The sequence below is a fragment of the Gobio gobio genome (assembly GCF_949357685.1).
Source record: "Gobio gobio genome assembly, chromosome: 6".
NCBI classification, from domain to species: Eukaryota; Metazoa; Chordata; class Actinopteri; order Cypriniformes; family Gobionidae; genus Gobio; species Gobio gobio.
In genome coordinates, this window is record NC_137102.1 from 21,320,594 (window position 1) to 21,340,379 (window position 19,786).

General features: G+C 36.6%; 3 protein-coding genes across 7 annotated transcripts in view; 2 read left to right on the forward strand and 1 right to left on the reverse strand.

Annotated features, from left to right (window-relative positions):
* On the forward strand, window positions 1-4,597 carry tsen15 (TSEN15 tRNA splicing endonuclease subunit). Its single transcript, XM_079820014.1, has 4 exons — window positions 1-453; window positions 538-619; window positions 709-844; window positions 3,348-4,597. The coding sequence occupies exons 1-4, from the start codon at window positions 400-402 to the stop codon at window positions 3,514-3,516; spliced, it is 441 nt and encodes a 146-aa protein (XP_079676140.1). The 5' UTR covers window positions 1-399; the 3' UTR covers window positions 3,517-4,597.
* On the reverse strand, window positions 3,722-16,314 carry LOC307128283 (uncharacterized protein C1orf21 homolog). Of its 5 annotated transcripts, none has more exons than XR_013816760.1 (8): window positions 16,203-16,314; window positions 11,709-11,847; window positions 9,430-9,515; window positions 9,255-9,319; window positions 9,111-9,171; window positions 8,866-8,974; window positions 8,640-8,767; window positions 3,812-5,556 (listed from the first exon to the last, which is right to left on the reverse strand). XR_013816760.1 is itself a non-coding variant. In XM_079820016.1 (6 exons), exons 2-6 carry the CDS (start codon window positions 11,797-11,799, stop codon window positions 5,518-5,520), a joined length of 342 nt encoding a protein of 113 aa, XP_079676142.1. In that variant the 5' UTR covers window positions 11,800-11,847; window positions 16,203-16,314; the 3' UTR covers window positions 3,722-5,517. The 5 variants fall into 5 exon arrangements, 3 of the variants coding, with proteins under 3 accessions (XP_079676142.1, XP_079676143.1, XP_079676141.1); XR_013816761.1 differs by having other exon boundaries at window positions 11,742-11,847; window positions 16,203-16,303; XM_079820016.1 differs by lacking the exons at window positions 8,640-8,767; window positions 8,866-8,974 and having other exon boundaries at window positions 3,722-5,556.
* Window positions 15,563-19,786, forward strand: part of sec22ba (SEC22 homolog B, vesicle trafficking protein a) — a 10,921-nt gene continuing 6,697 nt past the window's right edge. The window contains exons 1-3 of the mRNA XM_079820012.1: window positions 15,563-15,690; window positions 17,949-18,055; window positions 18,247-18,356. Of these exons, the coding sequence (XP_079676138.1) occupies window positions 17,981-18,055; window positions 18,247-18,356 (185 nt within the window). The 5' untranslated portion in view covers window positions 15,563-15,690; window positions 17,949-17,980. The remainder of the gene's footprint in view (window positions 15,691-17,948; window positions 18,056-18,246; window positions 18,357-19,786) is intronic.

Genomic DNA, 19,786 nt, shown 5'->3' on the forward strand with positions numbered 1-19,786 from the left:
GCAATTAAAGGGAGGACAATAACAATCTGGTTGTGTTCAAAAGCTTGATGCTAGCTTATCAGGATGTACACGCGGTAGGGATGCGTTAAGGCGCTTTGGAAGGTGGTCTGAAAGCAGCTACGTTCATGAAAAAACTGTTAAGTCAGTGACTAACGAGACAGCTATTTTGTTTAGTACATAAACACTATTTAGGACGGGATAGGGAAATTTCCTAATGAATATTAACTTCGTCACGTGACCAAGCAACTTATTTAATATTCATAAGACATGCCTTCGCTGATGTAGGATTCGCACGAGTGCAGACGATTGTATGTGTGCACGTGGTTAATCTGAAAACACGTTTTGTCACATGCATTGATTAAATTTGGGGTTAATGGAAAAAAGCACGAGGAGAGATTGATGGACGAAGCAAATCGAGCAGATCCTCCGAACTGGATCCAGCAGCACGCCGTCGTAAGAGCGAGTCACGTTCATATTATGATAAATGGATGCACTGCATATTTGGATTCGTGACATTTCGTTTGCTCTTCTCTTTAGTACCAAGAACTGATGCATTTGGATGTCGGTGACAGTGCTCAAGTATATGCTGCTTTCCTGGTGTACATGGAACTGACGGAAGGTGAGGAAAAATCAGCTGTCCTAGAATTGTAGTAAGAAGTGGAATTAAAAAAAAAGAGACTAAATAACCTTTTTGTCTTTCCATTGAAGTGCGTAAATGGAAAGAGGTGGTTGGAGTTCCCTGCCCAGAGTTACAGGCGGTTCTGCTGGAGGGTCGAGAGAGGGAAGGAGAAGCACTTCAGATGATCTACCCTCTGCCTTCACACAGATCCATCAAACACAGAGAGTAGGCACAGTCAGCATTTACTGTAATACTGCCATCGCTAAGCAGCTCTTCATGCTGTGAAGTATAAGAGCTGCTGTAAGTAGAGATGGGCGCTTTCAAAACATTGCTTCATGAACTTCAAAACATCTCGTTTCAAATCAGTGGTTCAGAGCCTCCCAGCTAACATTTTCCCTTTAAGTTGTCAAAAAATAAAACCTGCTTGGCAATGTTCTGGGAAGGTTATTTTTTGGTTATAAAACAAACCTAGAAATAACCATTAGGGAATGTTCTTTAACGTTTCCAATTAGGTTGTCACAAAAAAACAACCTCCCTGCAGCTTTCTGGAAAGGTTAGCTTTTCGTTACCAAAAAATAACCTGCAGAGAACGTTCCCAGAATGTTCTTATTTGGTTCCAATAGAAACAAAACGATAATCAAATGGGAACATTAGGGGGAAACATTCTGGCTGCATCCAAAATTGCATACTTCCCTACTATATAGTAGGCAACAAAACAGTGTGTGACAAAAGTATGTCCGAATTCACAGTACTCGTATACACAGTATAAGAGTAGGCAAAAAGTAACCCGATGACCCACTTCTTCCGGTGAGATTCTGAAGTGTACATATGATGAGGCTACAGGAGATGATTTATGAATGGCAGTCAAGCGATGCAACTGACATGGGTAGGTCACATGATAATGACAACCTGGTGAATGTAGTACGTCCAGATTACATTCATACTACACACACTGCCTGTGTCCGAAATCACATACTCTTGCGTAGAAGTGAAGTAATTACTTATTCAAAACAATTATATACTCGAGAGTATGCAATTTCGAAGGCAGCCTCTGTGTTTGCTGGGTTGTTTCAAATTCATGAATAAATCTTTGCTACGTCCTACTGTTTTGAACCTTGGTTTCGCAACATTTCATAATTCTTATGGTACTGTATGCTGCTAGATGGTGTTGGTTTGGTGAACCCATGATTGAGTGTTTATAACATGGTTTATGATATTATTATTCTTCTCCGAAATTAATTGCAGTTTTGAGGGCCTAAACATGCTCAAACTCATGAAACTTTGCACACACATCAGAAGTGGTGAAAATGTACGTCTGATAAGGGTTTCAGAATTAGGTGTGGCAAAATGGCGCCATAGTGCAACCTACAAAATTTAAATTATTTTATCCATTCGCACTACGTTTCACGTACAAGTATGAAATTCGGTAGACACATGTTACAGCCCAATACCTACAAACAAGTCCCTGGAAGCAAAATCTGAAAACCAACAGGAAGTGATATATTAAGAATTTTATCTGCAACATTTTTACAGTTTTTGTCATTTACAAGCCTCATACTTTAACAAACTCCTAAAGTTTTAATCGGATCATCATCAAATTTGGTAGGTGTAATCTAAAGGCCTTTGTGATGTTAAATTGCAAAGATCTTGAGTTTTCGCTGAAGGGCGTGTCTGTGGACAAAATCTGATTGTTCACTAGGAAGTTGTTATAACTCGGGCATACAATCTCCAATCTTTCTTAAACTTCACATATTTGACATCCACATCCTTCACATACAGTCCTGTCCTGACCTGAAGACATCTACGTGGCAATATTCAGTTAGTCATAGCGCCACCTGCTGGCAGCAGGAAGAGTGGCACATTGAAGTGACTGCCAGATTTCTATATTTACCCGCTTAAATTCATGTCTATTCACTGTTTTCCTGAGGCCATCGGGTGGCGGTGGCCCCGGGTGCGAGGCCCCTTTCATTGTTGCTTGCAGCTTTAATTAATTTATTGAATTTTAATACTTATGTGTAGGCTAAGTGAATATTTAATTGCTTCTAATTGCCCAATTTGTTTGCCAAGCCCTGCCTAATAACACAAAAAACAAGCACTACGCATTAGTAAAATAATGCTAATATTACAGAACCTTCATATTATTTAATTATTTACACAATTTTCAACATGTGGTGTTTCTAAACAGAATCGTTTCACTGTCCCTTGCTGTAGCAACACAAAATAAAGACTCTCTGTCTGCTATTGGTCGAGCAAACAGGGAGCCCCACCCTTAGCCTCACGCTGTTGGCTGAGAACCAAATCTCATTTCTTTTTGACTGTTTACCAAAGGGTGATTTTAAAAATATATATGTAATTTCTTGGGTATTTGTCAGGAACTACAAACATTTAATACATGTATTTATTTAAAAAATGCTTGCAGCAGCTTTCACAAATGCATTTGCCCTATCAAAAATTAACTAGTTTTTCAAAAGAACATAAGGTAATGCTTTTTAATAACTTTTTATGCATAGCATTTAGAAACGTAACTAGATAATGAAACTTTGATTTGTATATTTTCCATTTTATATGTACAGTATGTACATCTTATATCACTAACAAAAATTATATAAAGAGTTCCTCGACCATAAGGTGTAAGACCTGAAACTTCAGTAATACAAATGACTGCTTTATAAACATTATCACTTAATATGACTATGGTTTAATAAATATGACTATGGAATCTTTATAGGTTACGGACTATATTGGACAGAGGTGTCCCGATGCTCTTGTGTGCAGTGGCTTCTGACTCCAGCCTGGTGTACCAGAGGCTGTCTGATGGCTTTCTGACCCCTGACCCTCCAGTGGACATCCAAGACCAAGGCCGCCGACAGCATCGCAAACGGAGGTTACAGACGTGAGATGAGCACCCAGGCAGATTGTGATCTGATGTGTGGATCGGGTTGCATCGTGATTGATATAGGCTGATTTAAAAACATCTATGAACTTGTATTGTCCTTGAAGAGGGAAAACAACTGGATTTATAAGATAAGCTTAGGAATGGAGTCATGGACCGTATTTGTGTGTTATAAGACAGATTATCGCAGTATTACAGACGACACCATTGAGCTGCTCCTTTTTTTTTACTCAAACACTTGAAATGACAGAAATGTAAAATTACACAACATAATTCCCAAAAAGCAAACAGAGAAAGCTGCAAAATAAATGTTTTTATTGTTAAAACTCCATGTTCATTTACTCACCCTCATGTCATTCCGAATCCAGAAGACTTGTTCGTCTTAGAAATACACAAGATGAAATCTGAAAGTCCATTCCACCAAAACTTGACACGCCAAAAAGTTCACACAGATGTAAAAAAAGTAATCCATATAAATCAAGGGGTCTAATCCAAATCTTCTGAAGAGACATGATTACTTTATATGATGAACATTACATTTTGTATTTCATTCACATTTAAACATTGGTTTAAATATGGTAAACAGGAGCTCAATCGAACTTGTTTAATGTGCAAGAACCACTGAGGTTTGTTTTAGCATGTCAAGCAAGCTTGGTTGAGCTTCCACTTACCATATTTGATTCGCTTCATGTATGCGCACTGATCAAAGTGAGTAAATGGCAGTTTTCTTTCTGGGGTGAATTAACACTTTAACAATACAGAGCTGGAAAATGCATCAATAAACCAGATGCCTTTGCTTATCCTTGGTTAGTTGGTCAATGTGTATTTATTTATTCATTCTTTCACTCGGCATCACATTTACTGCATTTTTGGCATTTATGTTTGGCCCAACTGTGTACATAGAGAACCTAAGCATACATGTGGGGTATTATTCACTTTAGTGTGAAAATACAGAAATGAATGGCTTACTGTTGTCTCTCATATCAGAAAAGAAAACACTGTGTGCTTAAGGCTATGGCAAGTTACTGTCATACTGTAAAAGGAAGAAGCACTTCCTGATAATAAAACTTATCTATGTAAAACTTTCTGAAGGCTGGTTTTTGAAACTTGTACTGGTTTACAACTAAAGAAAAGTGAATATAACTGTCAAGAGAACTTATGACATCCACCAGCTATATAGAACAAAATGAGTATCTGCAAACTACATGACCTCAAGATACTGTAACCGGCGTCTCTAAACATGGCTAGATGCTGTGATCCATCTCCTCCCAACATGTCCTCAAGACCGGCCCTGAAGAAACTGCACTGCTCTCATCCAACAACAAATCTAGTGATGATGATACATACAGCACAGCTGTCCTGAGCGTTGTAACATAACTCAAAAGAAAAAAGTCAAAAAGACACATACATAAAACACTGGGTGAAAAATACTTGCTCACGTAGTAAAAAAAAAACTGGAATGCTAGAAATGGCCTTTGTTTCTGTCCATATTCTTTCACTTCCTGTGTCTCAACAGCATGGACAGAATCACGCAAGTCTCTCTGTAAGTAAGTCCTCGGGAGATATCATCTCCACCGCTGGTCCACCATGTGTAGTGTCTATGTCAAAGGGAGGGCGAAATCCAGGATTCTCTGAATGGCTCTCTCCACTGAATGTAGTCTATGAGTAGGAGAAGGCTTATGGGTAGTGTAAGGCAAGGGATTGAGGAACAGTCTGAAAATGGCTTTCCCATTCAAAACTTGGGCCAAATCCCAAGTCTCCTTAATCATGGCCTTTCTGTGCCCCCTACCGTTTAAATACTAGTCCTCAAGAGCCTCAAATACTGACCTGTAAGACAATTGGGAGAGTGTGGATTGTAAACGGAGTGAATAACAGGGCTGAAAGTCATTTAACCCCACGCTCTTGAAGATTAGTACCCGTTGGGTAAGGAGGCATGAAAAGGAGCTGTAAGGAACTTTGGGACAGGATTGACTCGACGTTGGCCCGAATCAAACGTCTCAGCATGCTATGTCATATTCTCCTCCTCCGAGCAGTAGTCCCGTCCCTGTAAAAGTAAAAGTACCTTTAAATAAATGGTGAACAGGCTAGATGTTCAAATTTTCTGAAGAACGTTTTGTCTGCACAAAACAATTTTTTTATATAGCTGTTCACATTGTTGTCTTAACCTCCTAAGACCCATTTTTTTATGTCATTACATTGTTTAGAGCCTAAGAAACAAATTATTTTTAAAATTAATTGTCAGTTGTTTAAAAAATAAAATGACATGAAATTAGATGTATAGGCAAAAACAATGGGATTTCTTTTTCATTAACCAATCAATTTTTATGTTTCAGGATTTTTTTTTAACCAAACTTTGTTTAAAGATGATTCCCCACTATGTTATGAAAGATATAACGGAATTAAATTATATACCATATTACTTTTTTCAATATGTGGGTAAAATGGCCATTCATGGGCCCATTCAATGCAATGCACATACACTGTCATATACACTGTATTCTTGGAGCAACATGTAATGAAAAAAGAAGTGTGATACTGGGAGTAATAGTTCATAGTCAATAGTGACATTTTCAGAATAATATCTAATATTTTATAGGAATATTGATATGTAATTTCTTTCCCATATGCCTGATAAACACAATTTAAGCCCCTGTATGAAATCAATGCCCTGTTTTGTAACAAACAATTTGAAAATTAGTTAGATTTAAATGATAATTCCAAACAAAACAAAATATTATCATATTTCCATAAGAGTGCTAAATTTGACCATTCAGTCATTTTTAAAGACCCTAAAAAGACCTGAATGTGCTCTTTACAGGATATTCAGGCTTAAAACTATGACATGTATGGTGTCAGAGAAATTCACTACAATATAATGTCCTCGTATGTGGACAGTGGCACCCAGGAGGTTAAATGTGGCCAGTGTGTATCAGATTCCAGTGTGAACAGATCATAGTCCTGAACTGACCCGCTTGCGCAAAAGAACGATAAAAAGACGTCACGCAGCACACTGTAATGGAAGTAAACACAGAGAACATTAAAGTAAGCGTTTACGCATTTATTTATTGTGTGATCTGTTGCTGAAGCCAGCGAATTTAAGTGCAGGCAATAAAAAAAAAAACTAAGACGAGGATGCGAAAAAAGAGTTTTTAGACATTTATGATACAAGCCCTCGTGTTTTGCTTGTATATAGAGCTGTCACTAATACTTGTGAGTTCTGACACATCACTGTCCTTCACTTACTACCTTTTGTAACTGTCTTGATAACGTTGGGTATGTAAAATCTTTGAAGTGACTCCCATGAGCGCAGAATTGTGATGAATGTTGCCGTAGAGTGACGTAAAAGTCGCATGAATTCTGATATGACTGTTCAGAGGGAGGTTGCATTGCAAAACACCTGTATCGGATTTAGGACCACACATGAAAGTGGAACAAATCAGAATAGAAAAGATCAGATTCCATGTGTTTTGTGCTGTTCACACTCTCATGAGAGAAACAGACAGTCACATATGAGCAAAATTCAGATTTGGGCCACATTTACCTGCAGTTTGAACGTAGCCTAAATTATATTCTGGTGCCTCTGGCAAAAAATTGTTTGTCAAATCACTAAAGGCCTTGGACACACTTAACGATTTTCAAATCTTACTCGATTTTAAAACTGTGGGAGACCACAGGCATAACGACAGTTTTAACCGATCTTCCGAATGCACACACTAGAAGATCCGTCTGCCCCGCGAAACCACACACCTATCGATTGTAATAACATTTTCACATTGAGATATCTCACGCGAGATCAAACACGATTTGAGAAGAAAAACAAATGGAGGACGATCAACGACGTCAGCTGGTTCTCCTGGCACGAGTTTTGTTTTACGGGAAGAAAAACAAAATAGAAAAAAAAGAATATGGGTGATTTTCTTTCTCAATTCTCCACTTTCGTGGCATGTATGTGGCTGTCAAGTTTCAGCTATAGAAGCACGCAACATCCGCTTGGTGAAGCTTGCTCGCTCTCATTGGCTATCGCAGACATCACATCAGAGGCACCCCGATTAAGAGTCGGAAAATTCAAGCATGTTTAATATTTATGATTTGGGACTGTGGGAGCTCCGGCGCGATCAGGAGCAGTAAAATAATCGTAATGACACCACACAATTGAGGATTTTTTGGACAAAAAGTAGTTTTCGACAAGCATCGAATCGGGCCACACCCCCCAATCTCTTGGGGTGCAAATCAGGCTTAAATTCTTCAAGTGTGTGGCCAGTCTTAGGTTGAAAATCGGTTGAAACTGCCCTCATGTCTGTGGTCTCCCAGTTTTAAAATCAATTATGATTTCAAAATTGTCTAGTGTGTCCCAGGCCTAAGGCCAATTAACCCACCCCACCCGACAGACCAACGCGGACAATCACTAGATTACATTAAGTCACTTCTCAGACATTCCAAAACCCGACAAATGCAGATTCAACATGTTCAATAGGCGAAAACATGCACCATTCAATGGAAACAGAAGCAGACATGGGTAACACACTGATCTGACAAATCCTGACAGTGTCTGTTGCGGTTGGCCGACCTGTCTGTGCAGTTTGAATTGGGCCTTTAGTAAAGTAATAGCAGATTTCTAATAAACAAGCTGTGTGGTTTGATTGTTCATGCCTATAACAAACAGTGCAGGGTGAATTGCCAACATCTGGTTTAGCCTGGTTGATACTTTGGTTTTATAAGCATAAGAGCATATTTTTTGTCGGTTTTGTAAGCATATGAGCCTCAAATGTGATTGTCTACTTAGTATATGTGTACATTTTTCTAACGGCACATACTCTCAGCTCGCACATCATGTGCATTGTATTTTTTTCCACCAATTTGTTAATCCAAAGAGTGGCAACACTTCCCTGGCCAGATGTTTCACAGTCTAAAAAGAAACTGAGACGGAGCAACAACATAAACAATCTACATTTCATCCTTGTCCAGTATCTGCTCTAGTGAGCTAACAAATGGAGTATACTTTGAAAGGCTATTGCTGCGTCCGAAATCGCATACTCTGTAGTAGGTACTACATTTGGTTTGAAACTTGCTTTGTGACTGTTAAAAAAGTATGTTCTATATAGTATAAATGCATGTAGTATGAATTACTTTTTTGGCACCCTTCCGTTGGTGTACTCAGCACAGTAGTCCGGTACCTAAAGGGTGGAGCTAGACTCACTGCGAATGTTGATTGGTAGAACGTTGATTGGTGAACAGAGAATCGTCACTTGTGCGTGCTACAAGGGGAATGACAACACAAGAGGCGCATTTTTCAATATAAAGTTACACCGTTGCGACACAATGTTTTTTTGTCTTGTGACAAACAGCCACATACCGAGAAGTAAGAACAAGATCTGCTGTATGTCCGCCATTGTTGTTTACTGTTTCGCTTACTTCTGTGCACGAGAATGACGTTGATCGCTACTTTCCGGCATACATCACGCCTATCAAGTAAGGGTACTGTTGGTGAATTGTACTGAACTGTACTGTACCGCTCAGTGGAAAAGAGCCATAATTGGTGGGGGAAAAATTCAAGGTGCATGTGCGAGCTGAGTATACAAAAAGTGCTACGTCCCATACCTTTTCAATCTTCTCATCCAGCATCCTGAAGAACTCCTGCTGGCTCTCTGAGGAGTGGATACTGAGGAACAGTCAAGGCTTGGTGAACATTTTATTGGTCCTGAATTCTTAATACTCAAGAGCTGAAACCAAACACAAACTCACCTTATCTTATTACTATTTCCGGTGGCATCTTTATGCCTGCCCTTGTGCAAAAATGTGCTCTTTTCCTGAAACAAGGGAAAAAAAATGTATGTTCTCCAGGATAAAATTAAATCAAAGATAAAATTATCATTTGGAGATGCATAATGTATCAAGAATACTATGTATCAATCTTTACCAAGTTCTCTTGGTTTCGTGTGTTCGTCCGCTCCTCTTCTCCATGCATGTACTTCACCTTCTCAACTCCTTTCAGTTTATACTCATCTACAACAAAGAAAGAGTCAACTGGAAACAGGATTCTTAATCCATTTTACTTAAGTAATTATGTGACTTTTCTGATTTAAACAGGATATTCAACAACAAAAGTAGGATGGGACCAAAATGTACATTTGTAGTGGATTATGGATAACTAACCCTCCTGAATAACCACCGATATCCACAAGACATACTTTTTAGGGGATCTAATGGATTATAAAACCAGGAACCAAAAAAAAGTATATTTTATATAGACTTTAAAGGCACAATGTGTAATTATCGCCGCTAGAGGTCGCTTATTGAAAACAATCGCGTAGCCGGATGACGCCGTGAATGAACGTGGAATCATGGGACGAGAGTTGTCATCTTTATCTCCACAGCCGAGGAATCTGACGGACTCGGGCAGATATCGTGTTCATGGATGAGGTAATGTATTAAAGTCTTATTAAAATTACTGTGGTATTAAACCACAGGGCAGGCTGAGAGCCATGGGAGCGAATGCTAATGAGAGACACCTGTGATTCACACCTGTCTCGAGACCAGCGGAGCCTTTTCCTGGTAACAAAAAATGCTAATTTCTCTGGATTTTAAAAGGTCCTGTTCTTCGTGATCCCATTTTTCAAACTTTAGTTAGTGTGTAATGTTGCTGTTAGAGCGTAAATAATACCTGTAAAATTATAAAGCTCAAAGTCGAATGCAAAGCGAGATATTTAATTTAACAGAAGTAAGGAAATCATCAGGCCGTTTTTAGGACAGTGAAAACAGCGGTATACAGATAAGTAAATTGTGTGAAAAATATTGTGTTTTTTTACACGCGAAACATGAACACATGTTATATTGCACACTGTAAACACAATCAAAGCTTCAAAAACACAGGAAAAACGGGACCTTTAACATTTTTGGAAACGTTTGGGATAATGTAAGTACACAAAGACAACAAAATCTAACAATTTTCTAGTGATTTTTGGATATTTTAATCTAAAAATCTTACATATTGCGCCTTTGAGTTTACCTATTTCACGCCTCTGTGGAATACTTGATTCTGATTGGTCAATCGCGCTATCCAGCAATATATTATCCCCCAATAACAACCGGTAAAAACTGACAACACAGGCTCATCCGGGTAACAGTCACTGAATTCGGCGCTTTACACTTGCTAGGAATGTTTTGTGTTCGGTGAGCTAACAAAAAATGAAAACTCAAATAAATATTTTGTGTACAGTTATTTAATTATGTCATCCAGTACCACAAACTTTCTCTCACTTCTTTCACACAAACGCAGCTGCTGCCATTTTGCACAGTAATGGCTAAGATAACAAACAGGTACGATTTTAAAACAGTTTAATCTCAAATCGATATCTCTTATCCCCATAATTATTAATGTGGTGAAAGTCTGTGTAATAAGTGGTATGACTGTACCGTATCCCTTAAATGTCCCTCTAGTTTGAACTTGCCAAACTTCTCTCTCCGTGGAAGCTTTGCGTTTAAAGAGCTAATCAAATATTTTGACTCAGATCAATATTTCATGTCTAGTTATTTACTTATGTGGCAGGTAGCCGTGTAATAAGCGGGATAATGTACATCCAGTTGGGGTTTATTCTGCGATAACAATCGGCTGGATGTACATTATCCCTTACTTATTCAAGCCCCACAAGAACAAGGCATAACCTGTTTCAAGGACAGTTAAATCTAGATTATTCCAGGTAGGGATTGTCTCTATAATAGCTGAATCCAATTCACTTTGGATAAAAGCACTTGCTAAATCACTACTTGTACTAATAGGACAGTAAAAACTGCTTTGTAATATTATGTATTCCTACTGCGAGACCACCAAGAGCTTCAAAAATATACTACTTGGTTCTCAAGTTCCGTTAAACCCACACATAACTTTTTTTGCTCTTCAATGTACAACAGCAGTAGAAACATTTTACAAGAATTTTAATTTAGATGTACAATATGTATGTGTATTAACAACATACAACTTCAAATTAAAGCTTTTAATGTTTTTGAAAGAAGTCTCTTATGCTCCCCAAATTAAAAACTATATAACTAAATATTTATTCTGTTGATAGTGAAGCTGAATTAACAGCAGCCATTACCTCAGTCAGTCAATTCAATAAATTAAATTTAACTCTGCCTCCCTAAATATCTTATAGATTATCATAACATGAAGATATGTGAACACACAGCTGGGACACTGACCGGAGAAGGCATCTCCGTTGCTGTAGGCCTTACCCCGGCCCTCTTCATCACTGGGTACAGATGACAACTGCTTGGCTGAGGTGCAGCCCATCGCCTCACTTCCTCTCCTCTCCTTCCTGCATGGCACTCTCTACTGCACCTGATACAACAAATACAGGTATGAGCTCATATAGAACTTCAGCAAAAATACAAGTATTAACTACTCAAATATATCAATCTACATAAACCAAAACAGAATACAGTGGCACACATGGAGCTTAGTCTATCTGAACTGATTCACTGAACTTAACCATATCTGGGTGTGTCACATTTATATTTCCTTCTAGTGTTGAGCAGCTGATATGAATTTGGGTTAATAGGACACTGGCCTCAGCAGTGGATGCTAGTGTGTTTGGACAGCAACATCTGTTTATGTGCAAGAGCGAGGCCTGATCTCAGGTCAGATTGCATGTCATTAGAAAGAGCAGAAATGGTGGGATAAACTGATAAGAAAAAAAGGTTTGTGAAGATTAGACATACATAGCATAAACAAATACGAGGGTTCATGTGCTCAAGGTCCATTTTTCTGCTAATTCTGTTTTTTTATTTTTTCCAAATCCCATTTTTTTCCATTAAATTTTTTCTGGACTTTTTTATACTAGTAATCAAAAAGCAAGTCTAATTAATCAAAATCATGAAACTTATTAAAAAATGTAACAACAATCAAGCCCTATGAAATGTTTTATTTTTACAGGGCATGTACAATATCTTGAAGCTGATAAATAATGGATTATTTCCTTCAGATGTGCACTGTTCGCCATGATGGTTTCGAATTGCTTGAAATATGATAATCATTTTTTTTTTTTTTTGGTAAGGAAAGTTGGCCATCGGAGTATACAATTACTTTTTTAAACTTACACTGGTTCAAACTAGGCTACTGGCTTTTAATGGTGAGACTTTTGATTTTGCTCTCAAAAATGATATAAAAATTTGGATTTAGATTTATTGGCCAATATATTGGTTATCTGCAAATATAAAGAATTATCAGTTATTCATTACGGTCCATACAGAACTTGGTTGAGGACACGAAACGCCATTACATCAAATTGGAAAACTCATCTACTCATTAAAAGCCTTGTAAACTATTCCAATTAAATTGCATTTCGTCGTATTAAATATTTTAAATATTTGTCAGAAACTTAATAATGGTTTTGTTGAAGTTATTAGAGCATGGAATTATTTTTATAGCCTAACTTAAAATTTCACATGATACTGTATATTTGGAAAGAATTAATCATTGTAGAGTGAGTGGGTTGATTTTGTTTGGGAGTTCATCTACATAGAAAATAAAAAATAAAATAACTTGTATGTCCCCCTCAGTTGAAATCGTAATCCTTCGGGACTATTTCAGTCTATCTACCTCAAAACATCACATTTAAGTGTTACGTGTAGAGCTCCAACAACTAGTCGATAAAATCGATAATAAAAATAAATCATTGACAACGATTCTCATTATCGATTAGTAGATTTGGGTACCGTTCACATTTTAACCGGTATCGGTACCGGTACCCAATGGCACCTTTTTTCAGTACTTTAGGGATATTTACATCAATAACTGTAAAGAACCTGTAAGTTGTTTATTGAACTGTTATTGACATTATGCCAGAGCTGCCCTGGTCTCTGTCTGCCATTGTCCGTGATGTTTGTATAATGTAATATTTACTAGTAAATAGTAGGCTACTAGGTCCTTCATAAAAACAACCATATTATTATTTTTTTCTTTTTAATTTCATTTCTATGAAAAGATTTCCCACAAATTATGTGTTGTGTATTTTCTGGTAATCAAATGAAGACTAAAGACATTAATTTAATGTATCTTTTAATTTAATTAAACTTTTTTGTCAAACAAAGTGCTGCACAACTGAGCTTTATATGGTTAACATGAAAACATGAAGAAAATTTGTAATTTATTACTTAAAAAATAAAGTCTTGATCATTTATTATTATTACATTAGTGTTAGTATTATTATTACATTGAGACGTATCTAAATTCTACTGTGCGACAGTAATGAATTTGTCAAGTTAGCCAAACTTTTATTTTGACAGGTTGCCGTGAAGACCTTTGAGTTTCTGTGTGTTTATGACATGACTATAGTTTTTCTCTAATAAGACGGTAAAATGCTGATGAAGTGACTCTCAGTGGCTCTGGAGATGACGTTCGTGCATTCATGTCCTCATATGAGACGGCATGGAAATATGCGACCGTCACGCGCGATTTTGAGTGAGTGAGGTACACCGCACGTACATGGCATTCATTCGCACAGAGACACGCAGGATTCGTATTTAAATAATCTTTTTGTGGTTTAATATTCATAGACACTAGTCTATATCACCAGATGCGTTCTCAGGTACTGAAATTTGGTACCGATTGATTTAATGTGAATCGGTACTCGTAGTACCGACGTAATTTGGTCGGTGCCCTTAAAAGTACGGAGTTCGGTACCCAACCCTATCGATTAGTCGGGTCTGCCCTCTGTGCATGGTAAACTTCCACTAGTTGCGCCAAATTACAGCACTGAATAATGCATTTCTATGGACAAAATGCATCTAAAAATAGTGGAGGAAACAGAGTGAGCTGCTGCAGGAAAGGTGCGTGATCCAACCACCCAAAACATGGGAATTCTTTATCAGCTTTAAGCCAATGCATTAGCTTTTAATATACCCTGCTGGGTGCTTTGACAGATGTGTGCGTGTCCTCAGAGTAAAAAGTTAATTTTACAGGTATATCCTTATCTGTAAATGCTACTTATTTACATGAGTATTTCCATTTTGCATGAAAGCGTGTCCTAACAGTCTACATTAAACTTCACTGAATGAGCGCCAGTCAAACAGACAGAACGCAGTAGAGAGGGAGACAATTAATATTCAGCGCAAAAACATAATTTAGATGAAATATCTGCTGTTGGACACTAAATACAGGTATAAAAGCAACATGTAATTCACATATTTTATGAGAGTAGTAACTGTAAAGGGATAACAGAGTGTAATTGAATATAAATGTAAGACGTTCTACAGGTTACTAGCGAATGTGTGTGTTCCTACAGAACATCCCATATATACCATATAGTTAAACTAAGAATTGAAGCAAAACTATTGTTAATTTGTGGTTACCATTGAATAACTACAATAACCCTGTAATTTATTTATTTATTATTTTTTGTTTTGTATGTTTGTTCATTTTAAAACCATGGTTAATTTTTGTCAATATATATAATAATGGTCGATATATTCATGGTGTATGTTTTCATAGCACTCAATTGACATGTTTGTTTGAAGGACAGCATTGGGCAGGATGTGGAATAGTGTGTTTTGTCAATAAAATAAAAAATTGGCCTTTTATCTGATTAATCGGAAAAACTAATTGATTACCAAAATAGTTGCAGCCCTAGTTTCATGCTGTTTCTTTGTAATTATTTGGGATATTTACTAGCAATTTCTCAAAGAAAATCCAGAAAAATCATACAGCTATTTTTTTTTCTAGTGTTGAAAATATTTTTGTTAATATTTCCACTTGAATTTCCATAGGCCACATTCCCACTCTTTTTGACCAATTCTATTCTGTTTAGTTTATGTACAAGGAATGTAGTCATTAAGAATAGAGAAAAATATATAAACATACATGCATACATACACACACATCACTACTGACTTTCATAAAAAAAAAATGTATATATTATTTAAAAGGGATCATGTATATTGTATATTATATGTGAATTTTTCAACGTGGCAATCAGTGTTAAAACAGTTGGTCTTGTGAAGTGCAGACTTTTATAACTGCTCGAAGACGTCATTTCTTGTGCGTGAGCCTCATCCAATCAGGGCACACTGCATGCAGCACGTCCAGCTGGAGCCTCGCTCACGTATAAAGGGCCCTTGTGTGGCATCAAAAGAGCTCCAAGCTGTGTCAGCCAATCCAATGAGGCTGAACTAATCGCTCTCCGAGGTGAGAACCGTTAACTCACACCACATACAAACCACAGAGCTAAAAAAAACAAAACAAGTGACAACTGTTCCTATGCGCTGATTCGTTAACAGTGCGACACATTTGTGCACGAAACACCGACTAACAAAAATGGCCTGCAGAGCACAAATATTAATATTCACCATAGAGCAGAGCACCCGTGACGATTTTTTCTTTCACAACTAACATTGATTGCATCTTGTATCAAACGAGCAATGTGGCCTAGTAGCTAGTGCATAATAATAAACACTTCATAACGAAACAATAAACAAGCACCCTGCTCCCACAGCAGATCATCACAGTCGCTTACAGCTAAAAACTGCTATTGACGGAATTAAATCAAATCGGATGTGATGCGTTTTGTTGGTAATGTTCACCAGAACAGGACAACAACAATGGTCGCGACGAAAAGGTATATTTGACTCGAATTCCTTACATTATGAACACAGAATGGGGTAAGGGCATAATACAACACTTTATGCAGCTAATCTTACCCTCAGTGCAGATGCAGAGTTTAATCGCGCTGTTCGTGATCAGGAAAAAGCGCTCAAGCGAGATCACTCGGCTCAATTCAGATCAGCCCACAGCCGTGAAAAATCGATCCGCAGAATCGTCGTTCGAAACGACCACTGTACACAGACAGAAGCACTCGAGCACGATTAGTTCACCGGATGACTTGATTGATGGAATGCAAAATACGTATTTAAAAACTGTTTTAAAAGACAGTACAATATATCAGTGGGACATATCTTGTGTGACTAATCATTTATAAAATAAATTTTAAAGACTTGTATACATTATGACCGAACATTTGTCATTATGTTTTGGTTTTATTAAACTGTTTACGAAAAATACTTTATTGTTAATCTTTTACTGATACCTTCCAAGTTGTACCTTCACCAAAGCAGATAACCAAACGCCTATTTATTGTTTTTAAAAACTAAACCAAGCTTATTCAATTAATTATTGAGAACTCCAAAACGGTACTACTACTATGAACCTGAAAATATTATAAAACCCATATAACTGCTGTTCAACAGAAATTATATATATTTATTATTATATTATTATTATTATTATTATTATTTTTAAAATAATATAATATTAAAGCTCAGTCCACAGATGTGAAAAATCTAACCTATGGTTTGAAATTAATACCATAATACCATGAAATTTTGTCAATTTTTACATGATAGCATCATCATGCGGCCGCTGCAGATTTGTTGATTGCAAATCCATGCTGAGAATCTCTTATTCCACCACATCCCAAAGTTGCTCTATTGGATTGAGATCTGGTGACTGTGGAGCGCATTTGAGTTTAGTGAACTCCTTGTCATGTTTGAGATGATTTGAGCTTTGTGACATGGCATTATCCTGCTGGAAGTAGCCATCAGAAGATGGAAACACTGTGGTCATAAAGAGATGGAGATGGTCAGCAACAATACTCCGGTAGGCTGTAGAGTTGAAATGATGTTCAAATGGTACTAAGAGGACCAAAGTGTGCCAAGAAAATACCCCACACCCCATTAAACTACCACCAGCCTGAACCGTTGATACAGGGAAGGATAGATCCATGCTTTCTTGTTGTTTACGCCAAATTGATTTAAAACAAAAAAACCTCTTGGTGGAAATAAATGTTGTGATTTTTCCATCAAGAGGTGCATCAATATTCGGTCGAGATCTTGTTTGGACAATGCAAGAGTTAGGCACTCTGTAAAGTCTTCTCCAGCACATCCCAAAAGACTTTAAATGGTCTGGACTCCTAGGTGTCAATTCGTGTGTGAAAATGATTCTTCATGCTCCCTCCATTCTTTTACAATTTGAGCCTGATGAATCTTGGCATTGTCATCCTGGAATATGGGAAATCAGGGTTAGAAGAACTGTTGCCAAACATAACAATATTGATCCAACTCTTAAGCATTTGCCTATATAAAATCCAAAAAATCCAAACATATTATCAAACTACAACCTTTTATATTTGTTCGTTTCTTTTTATTGCTATTTTCTTGGTTGTGATTTTCTAGGATTTGGTGTAAATAAATAAATAAATAAAAATTATGCCATTAATAAATATCGGAACTTGTGGAATGCGAAAGCCGGAAAGAATTTGAGGTAACACACCCTCTTCCGGCCAACTCATCTGAAGTTGAACTCTGGTGTTAGTGTAGTTGTGTCACTTAGTACAAATGTGTCACTTTATGCCAACTAGTCAAATAATCGATCGCTTCACTTTAAAATAGACAGAAGTTCAAGCGTTAAGACCACAGCCAAAATGGTGTTGCAGACGATGATTGTTCGTGTCGCCGACAGTCTGCCACTTGCTGCATCTATGCAAGAAGACGAGCAGGTATGAATGAACCCATGGCAGCACAACATACTTCAAAATTTGTACAAAGTGAAAATACAAAACGTTTTAGTATGATTTAAATGAGGCGATACATTGAGAAGTTACCGAGTCTTTGTTATTGCCGCTTTTTTTTGCCATTGTGATTTGTATAACCTACTACTTTTAAGTCACTAACGTAATGATCTCTACAGTCTGGCCGCGACTTACAGAAGTATCAGAGTCAAGCCAAGCAGCTTTGCCGAAAACTCAACGAACAAAGTCCCGCACGGTGCACTTTAGAGGCAGGTGCCATGAGCTTCCAGTAAGTACCAACAGACACTGAATTGAGCTAATAAACCTGACGCAGAACTGTCATTGTAATTAGTTTAGTCAAATTTTATTGTGTTCAGTTTCCTGGACAGAAATTCTTCTTTGATGCTGGCAATACTATACAGCCACATTATCACATAGTAAAAACAAATAAAAAACATTAGTCCCTGTAAAAAACATATGCACATAGACCAAGTAAACACCATACCATTATCATATATATATATATATATATATATATATATATATATATATATATATATATATATATATATATATATATATATATATATATATATATATATATATATATATATATATTAATTTTTTTAATTCAAGGAAATATAATTAAAATGGAATGAATATAAAATGCATTTTTCCCATTAAGAATTGAATAACATAAGTTATACACTATTTTCAGAAAATATTTTAATAGTTAATAAACATATGTATTTTATTATATTAAAATAATAAAACTAAAATTTGTACCTATATTTTATGAACCATAATGGAAGAATACTTTATTTCAGAATGATTTCTCTTATTAAACCCTAAAGTATTTATATATCCAAAATCAATATATAAGAAATAGATTAAGATTTTGTTGTCAATATGAGTTTTTATAAAGTTATCTGGAAAATGCTGTGTAAATGGACAAAAATCATTAATCAGTTTTGAGAAGTATCACAATAAATATGCAGATATGGTTCTCATCATTGATAAATTTTTTTGGTTAACACTAACAGAACAATAAGGTCTGGTTTTTAACATTAGTTAATGCATTAACTAACACGGACTAACAATGGGTAAAAATTTATTTCTACAGCATTTATTAACCTTTGAAAATGTTTATTGATAAAAGTATTTGTTAGTTCACAGTTTAAAGTTTTTGAATATTCTCTTTTGTGCAGTGTGTAATATAGCTATCTGTGAATGTTAAACAGTCTGCAAAGTTGTAAAGTCAAAAGCGCACAATAAATAGTTATTGTCTTCAAAAGAAAGAATCGACTCTAAACTGCCTAAACAAGTCGTCAGAAAATACCAGAAATCCCAATCAGTTACGGCTACAGGTCACTCACCTGTTCTATGTTGTCTGCTCGCCATTGTTAATTTCGTTGACAAATAATTTTCTTCATAATTTTCCTCATAATTTTTATCAACAACCTTTTTTTCACTGACGAAAACGAGACGATAACTAAATAAAAACAGTTTTGGATGACAAAAACTATGACGAAAATCTACTGCCATTTTCGTCAACGAATAAAAACGAGACGAAAATGTTAGGGAGGGACAATTGTTTATGAACTAATGCTGAGGAATAATGACAGTGTTTACTTTATGTTGTTTATTCAGTAATATGTTTTAGACCAGTGGTCTTTGATATTTTTTTCAGGAGAGCCACACTGATTGGACAAAATCAAT